General features: G+C 48.1%; 7 protein-coding genes across 7 annotated transcripts; 4 read left to right on the top strand and 3 right to left on the bottom strand.

Moving 5' to 3' along the window:
• Nucleotides 1-123: 123 nt before the first annotated feature.
• Nucleotides 124-1,774, top strand: F9C07_2257225 (uncharacterized protein; the record flags this gene model as incomplete). The annotated part of the gene is made up of 5 exons (XM_071510124.1): nucleotides 124-183; nucleotides 449-793; nucleotides 850-997; nucleotides 1,058-1,102; nucleotides 1,164-1,774. The coding sequence occupies 5 exons, from the start codon at nucleotides 124-126 to the stop codon at nucleotides 1,772-1,774; spliced, it is 1,209 nt and encodes a 402-aa protein (XP_071366582.1).
• A 201-nt stretch (nucleotides 1,775-1,975) lies between these two features.
• F9C07_10604 (Alpha/Beta hydrolase protein) lies at nucleotides 1,976-3,378 on the bottom strand (the record flags this gene model as incomplete). Its single annotated transcript, XM_041292231.1, has 2 exons — nucleotides 1,976-3,274; nucleotides 3,331-3,378. 2 exons carry the CDS (start codon nucleotides 3,376-3,378, stop codon nucleotides 1,976-1,978), a joined length of 1,347 nt encoding a protein of 448 aa, XP_041146562.1.
• A 2,261-nt stretch (nucleotides 3,379-5,639) lies between these two features.
• F9C07_10605 (putative ankyrin repeat-containing protein) lies at nucleotides 5,640-6,234 on the bottom strand (the record flags this gene model as incomplete). The annotated part of the gene is made up of 2 exons (XM_071507452.1): nucleotides 5,640-6,087; nucleotides 6,191-6,234. 2 exons carry the CDS (start codon nucleotides 6,232-6,234, stop codon nucleotides 5,640-5,642), a joined length of 492 nt encoding a protein of 163 aa, XP_071366581.1.
• A 133-nt stretch (nucleotides 6,235-6,367) lies between these two features.
• F9C07_2068408 (putative 5-AMP-activated protein kinase) lies at nucleotides 6,368-9,911 on the bottom strand (the record flags this gene model as incomplete). The annotated part of the gene is made up of 6 exons (XM_041292229.2): nucleotides 6,368-6,828; nucleotides 6,888-7,047; nucleotides 7,102-8,905; nucleotides 8,957-9,529; nucleotides 9,588-9,612; nucleotides 9,668-9,911. The coding sequence occupies 6 exons, from the start codon at nucleotides 9,909-9,911 to the stop codon at nucleotides 6,368-6,370; spliced, it is 3,267 nt and encodes a 1,088-aa protein (XP_041146561.2).
• An 863-nt stretch (nucleotides 9,912-10,774) lies between these two features.
• Nucleotides 10,775-11,320, top strand: F9C07_10607 (uncharacterized protein; the record flags this gene model as incomplete). Its single annotated transcript, XM_041292227.2, has 2 exons — nucleotides 10,775-10,916; nucleotides 11,010-11,320. The coding sequence occupies 2 exons, from the start codon at nucleotides 10,775-10,777 to the stop codon at nucleotides 11,318-11,320; spliced, it is 453 nt and encodes a 150-aa protein (XP_041146560.2).
• Nucleotides 11,321-11,526: 206 nt separating this feature from the next.
• F9C07_1580899 (uncharacterized protein) lies at nucleotides 11,527-12,397 on the top strand. Its single transcript, XM_071508219.1, has 3 exons — nucleotides 11,527-11,653; nucleotides 11,734-11,840; nucleotides 11,895-12,397. Exons 1-3 carry the CDS (start codon nucleotides 11,624-11,626, stop codon nucleotides 12,238-12,240), a joined length of 483 nt encoding a protein of 160 aa, XP_071366580.1. The 5' UTR covers nucleotides 11,527-11,623; the 3' UTR covers nucleotides 12,241-12,397.
• Nucleotides 12,398-13,127: 730 nt separating this feature from the next.
• F9C07_2283795 (meiotically up-regulated gene 113-domain-containing protein) lies at nucleotides 13,128-14,831 on the top strand. The gene is made up of 2 exons (XM_071510651.1): nucleotides 13,128-13,613; nucleotides 13,671-14,831. Exons 1-2 carry the CDS (start codon nucleotides 13,356-13,358, stop codon nucleotides 14,319-14,321), a joined length of 909 nt encoding a protein of 302 aa, XP_071366579.1. The 5' UTR covers nucleotides 13,128-13,355; the 3' UTR covers nucleotides 14,322-14,831.
• The last annotated feature ends 34 nt before the right edge of the window (nucleotides 14,832-14,865 follow it).

Here is a 14,865-nt window from a genome sequence, read left to right as displayed (position 1 = left end):
ATATCACGGGTTATAGTGTGGCGCAGTCTTAGCATGATTACATCTAGACTTCCCCTACATTGAGGACACCCTTTCCTTCCGCTTACCTTGCCCACGAGATGCAGACTAGCCTTCCTCGTCAATATGGTCAATACTGGATTCCCGAGCAAGGCCTGCCACACCTGCCGCCGTCGCCGGGTGAAGGTGAGTTCCCACCTGACCATGGCAATATCGATCACTAATACACAGCAACTGTGACCTCGGCCGCCCCGGCTGCTTGCGCTGTAAGAAGTTCGGCCATGAGTGTCCGGGCTGTAGAGACTTCAGTAAGCTGGGGTTCAACTTGCGGATCCTAACCCCTGAATCCTACCCGCGTCAAAAGAGGCAGAATTGCGATCGGCAGGTGACTCAATGCTCTGAGCGAAAGCATGATCAATATTTCCAAAATGCTGTAACGAGACAACCACAGTTAGCATTCGTATATGCGCCGACTGAACATTGGGAGGCACATGTCAAGCCTTTTCTTCTCAGCCAATTTATAATAGTAACCTTACATGGCGCTCGTGTGTACGGCTCGCTCGACTTTCTGCCGCAACTACTTGAACGCGCTGGTACTGAGTCTACGCTGTATAAGGTGTGCGATGCTATTGCGTCCGCCTACTTTGCCAAACGGACACGTTCCGATAGTATTGAATTCGGCCATCGAAAGCTGTATGTCAGGGCCTTGCAATCTCTATCAAATGACGTTTCAGACGTTGAGAAGCAAAGCCAAGACACTACGCTGGCGGCAGTGTGGCTGCTGTGCTTGTATGAGGTAGGCTAGTTCTGTTGTTCACACCGTGTTTACAAAGCTAAGACATCTTTACATAGCTCATAGTCGGGGCACGGGGCCAAGAACCTCGGGGCTGGAGGACGCATGGTGAAGCATTGATCGGACTATTGCGATTGCGAGGCCAGAACCAATTCCAGACTAGAACAGGTTGCCAGCTTTTCCAGCTAGCGTACCGGACCGTTGTATGTTCTTTGATAGGCTGAATGAAGCCCCCCTCCGGGTTGGTTCTAACGTTCTATGGTATAGCAAATACAAACGATACGAACAGGCCAGATGCCGCCACCGGAAGCAGTCTCCTGGTTGCAGTCAATGCAGACATCTCCCATGGCGAGGAACCTGCTCTTTCTGCCAGCATTTCTGTACGGTGACCTGGCCTCACGAGTTTACGGCACGATCTGCGATCTGATCGACCAATGCTCATATGATAAGTTGCTCGAGAGCATTGACGACATAATTATCGCTTGCAAACCCCTGGAATCTTCGATAGATACAGTAGTCACTCAAGGCCCGGCCTTACAGTCACAACCAGGTCCATCAGATGACCTAGTGACAGGACAAAGTCACGAATGGTTGATGAAACAACATGCCGCCAACTATCTCGGTGCATGTCTCTTTCAACTTTATCAAGGAACTGTAGAATTACTTTCCCAGACACTGAAAGCTAATGGGTCGCCGAAGAAGGACACTGCGCTCCTGTGCCTACGTGAGTCCAACATCGAGCGTTTAAAACACCTAGCAGACCGTACCCTAGTGTCTCTGGCGCTACTTTTGCCGGTGAAAGCGGCCATTGCTGACAGACAGGGTCCAAATATTCCAACATGGGGACACGCCCTGAAGCTGCTATGGCCGTTGGGATTAATTTCATCTTCCGCCCATGTGCACGAGAGCCAGCGTGCTGCTGCGAACCTGGGCCTACTTCGAATAGGCCATGAAGCTGGAATTATGCAGGCTGTGGGGAGATAGTATTAACAGATAATAAAGGAGTGGATGGGTAAGCGATGTCTATTCAATATCAACTTATAAAATTTGCAACCATACAAAATTTGCATCGAGGGATAATGATAACAATTCAGCTCTACCTATATCAAAATGATGATAGTCAAACAAAGAATGAAATAACCCCCCATGCCCACGGAACAACCAGACATCCACAGATTGTAGCAGTCAAGAACGCGAAGTCGGGTTCTCAAAGATCTCATCCAACCAGTCCATAGTAACCATCGCCAGCTGGGGCTCAGCACCAATAGTACAATGCTCTCCCGCACCAACATTATTCTTGAAAAGATGATAATAAGCCTTATCACCAAGCATACGTGCCATCCTCTCCGGCTGACCAGGCGCGATATGGTCGTCTTGACCCGATGCAACAAATACCGGACAAGTGATGTTATCCAGCATCGTCTGGTCGATAGCCATTTTTTTCATTTTAGTCATCCATTCGAAAGGGCTGCTAGTCTTAAAAGACCATAATCCCTGATCAATACCCCAAATCTGACTCGTGTCAGTGGTTTCCTTGTATGCTTCCCAGACTATCGCATCGAAGGCCGTCTTGTTCCCACTTTGATAGAGTTTTTGTATCGAGGCTGGGAACTGCTGCAGGACTGTCTCGTGAAGATCAAGCATTCCATCAATTGCCAGGACAGCAGCAAGACGGTGCTCCCGGGTGGCTGCCAAAGGCGCCAACTGACCACCGAACGAGATGCCTCCCAACGCGATCCGGTCAGTGTCCACGTCGTCACGGGTTCTTAACCAGTCTACGACGGGAGTGACCACACTCCACCAGTCGGGGATGAAGCCAATGTTTGACTGGCGACGTACTGTGGGCTGTCCGGGCCCCTCGTAGGTGACAAAGTTCCAGCCGCGTGCGAGGATCTCTTTGCCCAGTTGATGGTAGGTATCTTGCTGGGCTCCATCGTACCCAGACCCGATCAAGATCGTGGGAAGTCGTTTGTCCTGGCCGCTCGTCACGTTGGCGTGTGATGACTTCGGGGGTGAATAGAAATATATAGGAATCTTGTACTCTGTTCCGTCGAGCTCCACCTGCTCCGGTGGGTCAGGTAGCAGCTTCATGGCGGTGTCATAATGGTCCAGCACGGAATCCCACAATGTTTGAATGCGGGGATCGGAGGCATTTCCGTGCAGGAAGAAGTCGGCTGCGCGATAGTATGACGACGCACGGAGGTGTGCCTCACGAGCCGAGACTGGAAACCTCGTGGCATTGACCGACGTAGCCTGGTCGGCGATTTGGTCTGCCAGGTACTTAAACTCTAGATAGAAGCTTTCCATGTCCCCTGGCTTGATTTGGGAGGCTGCGCGAAGGATCTCACCCGTAGCAGCACCGCCGCCATTGGCGAAAGAAAGAAATGTCTCTAGGACGAAGGCAAACTCAGAGTCACTACTCAGTTGATAGATGGACGTCGTGGAATTGGTGATGGTGACGTTGGGGATTGATCTGCTTGCTGTCTGTTCTTTGTGTCAGTGATTGATACGCAAAGAAAGTATTCAAGGGATCGATATACTGCAAGGGTGAACAACGCCCCAATACTGAGTGAGAACCCGAGACGCATTTCGATGAATTGTTTCCACAGAGGACGTAGGATCTTCAACTGGAGTAAGAATGCTTTGATGTTGATGCCAGTCGATAAGACAATAGCTAGGAATTCGAGGGGGAAAGACAACGCTTTATATATTTCAGAAGATGGCTAAGGAATACTTTAATTGAGGTGTTTGCCTTCGCATTCATATTCAGTAATCTTGTCAAGTATATCCGTGGCTCCGTTGGGATGTCAGATACGAAGTCTGTTCGCCTGAATCGCATTGCCTGTTTTGGCAACCAGTTCGGAGTGATGATGAGCCAGACGCTAATTTGTTGGATCCCACAACCTCAGCCGCCGCCACGGGCCAAACAAGCAATGCTGATCGCTACCATCTCAGGTAATCCATTCGACCCTAATCTCCTCTGGGAAAGGTGGCTCGGGCTAAAAAGGCTTGGTCAACATAGCTTGACACTAAGCCTGATCCCGTTAGCCACGCAAAGGACGGAGTCCCATTGGCTTCTAGCTGACCCACATACTGATATTCAGAGTGGGGTCCATTTATAGCATAACAACCATAATATATACAGTAGCGGAGTGGCGATGCATTAAATCGCACCCCGCCTTAATCGTATGATTGGATTCATCGTCTGGACTCAAGGAGTTTAGAATTCCAAGTGGAACTGTCCAAAGATACAAACTCTCCGGCGCCTCGGTGATTCCCTGTCAATCTGCAGGCCCCACTAGACAAGGCTGAGGTAGGTAGCTGACTCATTCCTCTTTAATCGATTTCATTTATGGATTTCCACAGCGGGATGTGATGGGGCAGCAACTGTGGCTACATTAGACACCAGAGAAGTAGTATATACTTTGTAGGCAGCGAATGCTTATATATATTTAAAATACGATATTAGAGTGAGTTTAAATTTGAATCATTGTCATACAAGAATAATGCACCAGGATGTTGTTCAATAACTGTTTCAATATGAAAGCACTGTCTACGCTTAAAGAACCCTAACAGTTATAGTACCAACAGAGTTAGAAACATAACAACTTCCAAAACAGGCACAGTTCTCCGGGACTCTACCTTTTATAATATCACGCCCCACGCCGGAGCCACACTAGTATCTGACATTGACGCCAACCGGCCGCTCCGTTGCCCGATGCTTTATCGATTCTTATTCGAGTGGTTGCCTTGTGTACCCCCACACCTCTGCAGGGCTACTCAGTATCCAGCCCTGTCAGTTTACAATTTTCGCTTTTTTGTGTTTGATCCACAGAACAAGAAGGGCGAAGCTATGATTGAGGTCAATACGATACGTTATTAATATCGGTTATGTTAATAGGGTTCTACATTGGCAACAGCGTGGTTCTTTTGGTTAGTCAGCAGCTTGCCGGTCGCAGTATTCACTGAGGCTGTTCAATCATTGCCTATAGCGTGCAGTATACCCTCGACAAGAACACACAACACCACAATAGAATTAATATTGCTCACTCCGGTTAATCAGTGGTTTATTGTCAAGTAACTCGCGAAAGATTTTAATACAAATTCACTACATTTCCGTCTTATCTATCCCAATCTATATACCCGGTTTAATCTCTGTAGTAGATAGTATTATAGTCTGAATACTAAAGTGGTCTAGCAACATGTATCAATATATTTAAAAAAGATCTTCAATATTCTTTTAAGTAGTCTATGTATGCTATAAATAAGCTTTGAAGTATTAAAATCACACTAACAATAATTACAGATATATTAATTCGAGCGATACATATTCTGTAAAGATTTTTGAAGATAATATAACCTTTAGTAGTCTAGACTTGACTGGCTGAGGGAAAATAGAAACAAGATTATATATGTGTACGTGAAGTCCAAAGCAATATAAATTGTGATGTCCAGGGTGATCTAAGCTACTGGGAAGCAAGCATGGTATTCGGGGAAGGAGCAGACTCGCTTGCGAAGAGCAGTAAAATCCTCGAGTTGTCTCTCCTGGTGATGCATGATCTGCTTTCTTGTCTACATTCAAATCTACGTTGCGGTTGGAAATGTTCAGCCTAGATAACTTCCTCCTTCTAATGCGGCTTCATATACCCTATCGCTCTAGCATGGATATGCTACATGTACACCGGACAGTCATAATATTTAATTCAACAAAACCCACTCATGCCCGGCATCCTGGCACTCAAACTTACCCTCTGCACATTCTAGACATATATCAAAGTACTCCCGCGCGCAAACATGGCAACGGTAGTATTTTTCCGGGAACCATGTATCTGTAGCAGATATCGCACCATCATGGGGCCCTATCTACGGTGACTGGAGCTGGACTGCGGTGTGTAATATCTTCTCCTTCTGGGATTGCGATAGCCGCTTTCCGCGCATGACGATGGATTAGCTCTATTAACCCAGCGTTTCCGCTTTTTCTAGCCCACGAGAATAAATTATAGTTCAGCACTCTATCCTCAAAGTTGACCGGGTTCGAAGTGATGCCTGCTAGATATTCCAACACCGCTTCGTGCCCATTCCGCATAGCAATCGTGAATGGCGTAGAGTTCCGCCGGTCCCTAGCATCCAGCGAGGATCCATGTTTAATTAAAAGCTTTACTTCCTCGACATGGCCTCCGGCCGCAGCGAGGAAGAGCATGGTGCGGTCATTGTCGTCGCGAACCTCGGTGTTGATTCGCGGATGCTGCAAAACGAGTGTGATAACCTCTCTTTGCGACCTCTGTAGAGCCAGAAGCCTAAAAGCCTTGTGTAACGGCTTCAGGTCATCGAATTTAATAGAGGAAACATCTGGTAGTTTTGCGAGCAGGAGATTCACCACCGTGATGTGGCCAAAGATGCATGCTATGTCTAATAGCCTGTTGAGTACAATGTTTGGAGCTCATATCCCCTTATTATGCCCAAGAGTGATTGGACGAACTTCAGGCATCCTTCTTCTAAGGCCAGATGCCTGATTATCGAGCGGCCTGGTCCTATGGTAGGCACTTCTTGGCTATCATAGGCCAGGTGCAATAACGCCTATGGGTCCGGCTCTTTATTCTTCGCTAGGCCTTTGCTACCAAGTGTTGCCTCTGGAGTTTTGGCTTCATCAAGGGCAGAACTGTTGTAAATATTCATTCCAGCGACGGCGTCCTGCATGCGGCTAACGCTATTTGAATCCGTCCAGGGTTCATCGCGCATCCACGCGTGGGATAGGCACTCTGGGGCAGACAATCGCTGGTCCGGATCCACAGTTAGCATCCGATCTATGAGATCCAACGCCGAATCTGCCATCGGATCCCAATAGGGTGATGGGTAGTCATATCTGCCCGTCCGGATCTGTTGCGTGAGAGTGTAGGGGCTTTCCTTGGTGTAAAGCTCGTCGGAGAATGGAGGGAATCCACACAGACAGATGTACAGAACAACATTAGAGGACCAAATGTCCACTCCAAACCCGTATTTGCGTTTGCTGTGGTGCACAAGAATTTCCGGGGCCACGTCTTAGTTACGTCAACAATCGCCCTAAGAATATCAAGTCAACACACTCGGGGGTGCTCACAGCTCGGAGTTCCACACAACGTCGTGGGCAAGGAATTGACTTTTGCCTCGGCCTGTATCTGCTTTGCTATCCCAAAGTCTCCCAACTGAATCGTAAGGTCCTTATCCATAACCAAGATATTCTCGGGTTTGATGTCACGATGGACCCACCCATGCTCGTGCTACCAGGCTTAGCACTTGACCCAGCTTAGGTAAGCCCAGGAAATCAAACTCACTAGAAATTGAATAGCCGATAGTAACTGGTTGAATATTGTTCGTGTTTCGGCCTGGGTGAACTTTTCTTTTGACACTATGATGTTGAAGAGATCCCCCTCCGAAGCCAAACTGGTGACGAGGTGGATCGAATTGCTCTCAAAATCGACGAATACATCTATGATATTCAATATGTTTGGATGCCTGTACTTGCGAAGGTTGTGTAACAAGTCTATTTCCTGAGACGCCCACACCCAGGCAGAGTTAATAACGGACTCTGGTCGCCTGAAAACCTTTACCGCAAATATAAGGCCTGTTACTTTGTCAGAGCAGCGATACACAGTAGTAAAATGACCCCTTCCTAATTGCTCGTGTACGGTGTACCGCTGATAGAAGCCAGTCTTGATATCGTAGTTCTCCATAAAGTCTCCAAAGGAGATCACGTCATACGCTTTGGCGTCTATTTGGGAATCAAGCCGATTTTCGTGCTGTGTTCCTTCGAGAGCTTCGAGTAATCCGGTCATTACCCGAGTTGATTGGCGCTTTAAAGTCTTTCCGGCAACTGCCTCGTAATCAATTGTCAGACGTCGGACTAAATTCTGTAATCCTCTCCGAGAAGCAAGATCAAAAGCACGGCGACCCTCCAGTCCGTGCGGCATGACAGCGCCACAGTCAGCCAGAAGGGCAGCGATGGCTTCCTGGCCACTTCGAACAGCCATACTCAGGGCTGAATCGCCCCATACCGTCTCTGTCATTAGATCGGCGCCGGCTTCAGTAAGCAAGCGAACAGCGTCGATATTGCCGCTGGATACAGCAGACATGAGTGGGGTCCAGTTGGAGGATCCTTTGATATTGACGCCGGCGCCTCCATTCACCAGGACACGTATAACTCCTACATGTCCGTTTCGAGCGGCTTTTTGCAGAGCAGTTTCGTTCATGTAGTCTTTGGCGTCGACTGCTGCCCCTAGGTTTAGAAGAGCCCGTACATTTTTCTCTTGGCCGAATGTCGCTGCACGAATCAGAGCCGTCTCTTTGTCAGTTCCACTGTCTTCAATCTCATGGCCATCTGCCACCATGTACTGAAGTATCGAGGAAACGTCAAATGCCGCGGTGAGGACGATGGCCGGGATGTTACGGGGGAATTCCTGGCTCCAGTTAAAATTGCGAGCTTCGGAAAGGCTCCATGCCTGGTTCGCCACTTCGACCGCTGTTGGATTAGACAACAACTGATTCACATGCGGCATAATCTTGTCGTGAGGTAACAGACTGATGTCCGAGCCCCATTGCTTGGCGGCGTATTCGAGAAACGGGAACTGAACCAAACGCTGGGACATTGCCGCATCACTTGTACAGATACCTGACGAGAAGTTTGGAAGCGTCAAGTACGTCAGGCAGGCTTTGGTGAGGTTCATTCTTGCAGCCACAAGCTTCTGACCGAGCGTCCGTTCGAGATATTGCTGGACGGTGTAGTGAATTACGTGAATCACCCGTGACTCGGTATCGACGGTAATCAGGCCTCCACACGCCGCGGTCAGGATGTCACCGTCGGGTAAATCGTCATCTTCTAAGGCCTCTTCTCCTAGCAGCCCCAAAGTGGCGTACAGGTGCTGTAACTGCATGACCGTCAGTCTTTGACGGGCACAAACAAGCCAGAGGAGGACGAGCTCGGCCAGCTCCGCAATATCTACGGGTTGATCATAAATCCTTTGCAGGGCTTCCGAGTATGTATCATCCAAAGTTGTGGGCAGAGTGCGTAGGGCCAACCGCACTGCCTTTCGATTGATCTTGGTGGAAAGGGACTCAAGATGGAGCTTGGCGAGCAGAAACCTGTGAACTAGGTTTTAGTCGAACCTCCTGAATTTGGGGCGGATGCCGTACATTCCCTGACATTCCCCGGTGATAGAATCGATGATCTCCTGGCGCAAGGCTGGGTCCACTCGGACGTGCTTGGACAGCCTGGGCTGTTGGTCGATCTGTGCGTCCAAGAAGGCAGTAATGTCCTCATCCTGCGCAAGGATCTCTACTCTTTCGCTAGAAGCAAAGTGCGACTCAAAAGTGGTTGAGAACCGCGAGCTGCACATAACCACTGTGTTGGAGCCAATGGAACGAATGGTGGACACAATGTTAAGAGCCTCCTCATCGGACACCGCACACTCGTCGAGCGCGTCTATGACAACGAAAAGTGTCTTCAATCGTTGCGTCAATTTCGCCAACAGACCTGTTAGCTCTTTCAATGTAAGGCGGGTTCCATACTTTCTGTGTGCTTCGTAGAGTGAGAGCACTTCGGGCGGTATTGCCTCTCTTTCGGAGCGTTGGAGTACCTGCAGGAGAAGACTTGACAGAATAGCAGTAGGGGACTGCTCCGCTCGGCGTGCATAGTTGCAGTAGATGTATGTGTGGAGGCTATCCCTGGATTTTGGTTCCTGCTCAAGAGCATCAATTACGATGGACCTGCCATTATTTAGCTGTCTGTGCAATTCCTCGATCCATAATCTAACAAAGCACTGACATTAGTCGGGTTTTGCCAGCACCAGCTAAGAGCATTGAGTTAGCATTGTAAACTAAATACGAGAGAGTAGGAGTATTCACGGAGTCCTGGGCACCAGACAAAGCTGGTCTTGCCCTCAAGCCAAGCTTTGATGACCTCGTGGTTGATGAACCAGACACCGGTCCCTGATTGGACACTTTCCAGGATAGCGACGTGCTGTTCGCGGAATTGCTGAGCACCGAGCCAAGAAAAGATTTTCTGCTTCTGTTCTTCTTGCTGTCGCAAGTGAGTTTCGTCGACCTTTTGCTCAATGCCAACTATTTTCTCATGCGACGATTGCACCATCCGATGTGACAACTGCGTGAGTTGTCTAAACAAGAGCTGTTACCAAATCTCAAAGCGGATGCATAAAGCCTTTAGCCTGCATAGAAGCCAGCGTTATAGGTCGAAATAGCCAAGTTGGCGATTTAAACCATACAAGTACGCTAAACCGACAGGCCGCACTCGTTTATGTGCAGGCGAGACGCAACACTAAGAGTGAAGAAAGCTCAACCTACAAAAGATCACTCTGCATGACAAGGGTGAAATGACTCTTCAATCGCTCAAGGCAAGCAAGTTTCTCTGCGACATCCTTTTTCGTAAATGGCCAAGTCAAGGATAATGATCGATGCTGCAGTTTACTTTGCGGACTGAGCTGTGCGATGATATCCTCCAGCAGGCGCCGGAAAAGGATGAGAGGATTATCGGGGCCAACAAATGACTGTATTGATAAAGGCTTGTGCGTGCCCAACGCCGTCATTGCGTCTTCGGCATCTTCTATGCGGTCCCTGAGCATCTCGAGCAGGTATGTCGTGCCCCGCAGTTCATCGCGCAGCTTGACTCGATCGTCGGCTCCATGCTTTATACCTCTGAGTCGCACTGCCTGCGAGCTTGATTAGAGCGATCACGCTAGCGGCAATACCCAGAGGGTCAGCCATGACTGTGAGAATTCAGGATCCAGATGGATGAGGAGAAAGCTGTGTCGAGCACTTGCGAGTGTGCGCGGCGGGGCTGTGCTGCCTCTGCATCACTCGCCCCGAGCGAAAGGGTTCAGCCGCATCAGCTCGTGTCGCGAAGACCGCCGATGTCCGACATCCGAATGATCATGAAGCAAAGCGTGAAGATGTCAAAGTTTTTTGAGAAATATCTGAAAGTCATGACGATAATTCATGATAAGGCGAACAACAATCAAGAGGTTGAAGAAGTCGAACAACGGAAGCATGCACGTGGCTAGAGTTGCACACGCGTCGGGTTCGGGCTCAAGATCTCGGACCCGTCCCCGATCCGGCTCTGGGGAGGGTTCGGGTCGGGGTATGCGGGGTCCCCGAACAACTCTCGCTACAGTTGTTGTAGTACACCGAGGCAGCAAGAGCAGTACTCAGTAACGGTCTCTTTTGTCCATAGCGCGAGGCCATCGCGCGAACAACTACCCTAGCGTATTCTTTGGAAATATTGCGTCCGCGAACCAGGTGATGCGCCACGGGTTAACCTGGGACAGGATTGCTCGGGAACATAATGTTCTGTGCTTTGAGATGAAGGCAGCTGGTTTGATGGACCAATTTCCTTGCCTTGCTATTCGTGGAATTTTGGACTACGCCGATTCACATAAGGACGATCGATGGCAGGATTATGCCAGTGCCGTTGCCGCTGCATTTGCGAAAGATCTCCTTCTGGTAACCCCTGTCAGAGCTGTTGGTGGTGAGTTCCCTCGATAATTTAAACACATAGACCGCGTACATTCTGACAGGGCTCCTACAGACCTGCATCACGATGGGAATACCAGAAGTCAACCAAGTAGGTCAAGAGATACTGACAGCCCTTGAGCCATGATCTCACAGGTCACACTGGACAACAACCGATCTAGAGCCAGTGGACCCCTCACACCGGAGAGCTTTACCTCTTCATTTCTCGGTGCATCACCAATTATACTGCCAGATCCAGCATTACTCGATCCACATAAGCTCTAACCTGCTACATTGGTGCTTTGATTATCCTGACAGTCCCCAGGATATAAGATTATGCCAAGCTCTTATTTTGAAGTCGGAAAAGCATGCCTACCCACCCTTCTTTTCTACTGATCTATGATGACACCTTTGCTGTTCTATAACTGACTATCGTGCGTTTCTAGATTTTTTCCATCGTGTGGTTCCGTGAGTCTTCAGTGTTGGCATCCGCTGACAGCCTCGCCAAATTCATGGTTATCTTTAAAACAAATTCAGAGTCGTCTTGGTGCTTGTACGTCATGTCATGCTATTACTTCTATACCTCGCCTTTTCTAATATACCATAGCCCAATAGGTCCCTTCAATGACCGTTGGCATGACCCGTCGAAACTTGCAACAATATATGTACAGGGCACCTCCCCTTTAAGAAGGCGGGATGAGCCGCGTATATCAAAAGAGCCTCTCGAGTTTGCGCCTGCAAGGTCTGACCTGAGCTTTCAAATTGCATCCGTTAATTTCGGTAAGATTTATACTGTGGAACATGATGTCCAGTCATTGGACATTGGAAGAATCGCTTCGGGCTCAATGGCCAAGTTTATGGCCTACGGGAATGTTGAGACTTCAAGTCGACTAGGTTATGAATTCAGCGTGGAAAGCAACGATGGATTTCTACTATGCATACCTGGAGTCTAAATGGCTAAAGTAGTCAGATACGGTTGACTGGTCATATAGATAGATAACCTCGGTACATAGATTAGAATAAATATCACACCCGATACCAGAGTTTCTAACCGGTAAGAGGAATCAGCCAGACAGACTCCATAGTATAGTAGCAAATACTTATAATTTATACCCGACTCCCACAAACTCAACCATCGTACGATGTTGGAGACCAACCTGGAGGTGCTACACTTAAGCGCTTAATGCCGGCCGGGCATTCTTGGTGGACAAGTACCTTATACCTAGCTGGTAGACAAGGGCGGCGGAGTCGTGTGTTAATGCTCAAATCACGTCATTTGGAGGTCCTGAAGTTTCCAAGCGAACATATAGTTACAGAAACCCATCTTTGAGCCAGCCGGGTGAGACATGATAATATTGGCGGTATCCTTGAAAATACCCCTGGGCTCATATTGACTCGATCAGCTTATTTGCTCGGGACAACATTACATGTCTACGCGCTGACATATGATAACACTTTATATTGTACTTATTAAAAGTATTCTGATAAGAGAGCAAGGGCATAATTTAACTGGCTATCATTTCCGCTAATTACACTTGATGACTCCCCCCTGTCGATCGCCGGCCGCTAAGAAATTAGAACGAAGATGGCTTCTTCCTCCTCACCTCGTATCCTACAATTACCTCTTCAGAGAAATGCTGCCTGAGATTAGTGCTGCGATTAAGACCAGTGTGTCCAGGGATGTATGGTCCTACTTTTTATAGCCAAGCATATAATGTAGAAATCAAGTACAATGCCTCGGTACCTCGAGATAGCGAGCTCAGGAGTGACTGTGCCGCAACGCATTAGCGCCGTGACAGACCCCGCTTCCTGCAGCTAGAGACCCTGCTAGTATAACTCACAAAGTGGAGGAACTCCTGCGAGGCTGAGGGGGCGAGGATTCCCAGGATTCCCCGATCGCCCACTTTCTGTTCCCCAATACCGCTTGGCTGTCTTCCCTAGCTTCCGGTACTCTCTGCAGTTTCGAATAACAACCCACCCGACTCCCCAAAGAACACAGGAAAAGTATCTCCTGGCGTACACGTACGCCAGTTCATGCTAAAGGAGGCTTAATGCCGGATAGGTCGAGATGCTCTGCTTGGCTATTACCAAAAAAGACATCCAATGTTCGAACAGAGCAAAGCCTGGGAGCGATCTCTGTGGGACACATCTGAAGTCAAAGATAGTTACACTAGTGAGCGATAATGAACCGAACAGCGACTCATCAGAGGAAGCGGAAGTGACACCGGAAGTCAATGATTTGATCGAGGCAGTGAACGACATGGGTTTAGAAAGCTCACCAAGCACGGTTAATGGGGACGAGACCCTCTGGGAGCATGAAATTAGGGTAAAGTTCGAAGCAACTTCCATAACCCGGAGCGGAAATGCTAAGCATCACGGACAGGTTGGCGGCCGTCATGAGAGTGAAGATCCTGAACTTATAAACCTGCATTCCCCCGAGTGTGGCGCGCCAACGGACTTAGCATCTACACAATCTACACCATCTCGTCGCCCAAACCTCACACTATCAACCACAAATATTGCTTCCGATCCCCATGCGGCTTTCGAGACCCCGACCAGCTACATTCCACCCAAGCTTCATAAATCTCTACAGTTCGAATTGCTAAGGATATCACAGCAACTGCCTGATAACCACGTCGGAGTAGTCTACATATGTAATGTCCAGTATGAGGAACGGAGAGTTTCGGACACTAAGGTCATTAAGATCGGAGTTTCATCTAATGTCAGACAGCGCTTGAAGGGTCATTTCAAGAACTGCGCTCACACCAGTCTTCGACTAATCACTTTCTATCCGCGGTCGGAGTCAGAATCGGACAGCCGAAAACAAATCCGAAATCGTTATCAAGTAGAGAAGCTGATTCATACAGAGCTGGGGAAGTTCAAATTCGACAAAAAATGTGGGTGTGGCAAGACGCATAAGGAGTTATTTGAGATTCGTAAGGATGAGTTTGAAAATATGCTAGATACCGTCAAACATTGGGTTTCCTGGAGTGAGCAGAAATTTGGTCACGTCTTGGTTCCTCGTGGCGGATGATGTTGTATATATATCTATGTACCAATCCGCTCATCCATCAGGGAAGAGCAACTCACTCATGTACTTAGCTTATGTTTTCTTTAGTTCTGTATTTTCAGTGCAATAATAATGGAGAACATTTGTTCCTAGTCGTGACATGATTCTTCAATTGTACACGAACTAATCCATATACAGGCTCCAATAGCTCCGGTTCATATAAGCACCATTGAATGAATCAGACTGGAATGCTTGTTTCCTTCCGGTTACATAACCTCAGTATATCCAAGATCCTGATCATTTCTCTCCAAAACTCGATAGGCTGCTCTGTATTTGTCTTTGGTGACGGCAGATATGTAAAGACTATCTGCCACAAGGGAGCTCATCGCGAAGGTTGGATTAGAAAAACCAAAATTAATTTTACAAGTTTGTGTGATAGTTTCATTGACACGGAAAGATGTTAACTACTGTAAGGGGTTTATAATGCGGTACTTATACTCTCCTTTACTGTGGGCTCGAGGGCTTAATGAAAGACGATTCATTTGGTTGACACGCATCAAGGTTTACT

Source organism: Aspergillus flavus, chromosome 4 (genome assembly GCF_009017415.1).
Source record: "Aspergillus flavus chromosome 4, complete sequence".
NCBI classification, from domain to species: domain Eukaryota; kingdom Fungi; phylum Ascomycota; class Eurotiomycetes; order Eurotiales; family Aspergillaceae; genus Aspergillus; species Aspergillus flavus.
The sequence above is the reverse complement of the archived record's forward strand: the minus strand, read 5'-3'. Positions and strand labels throughout refer to the sequence as shown.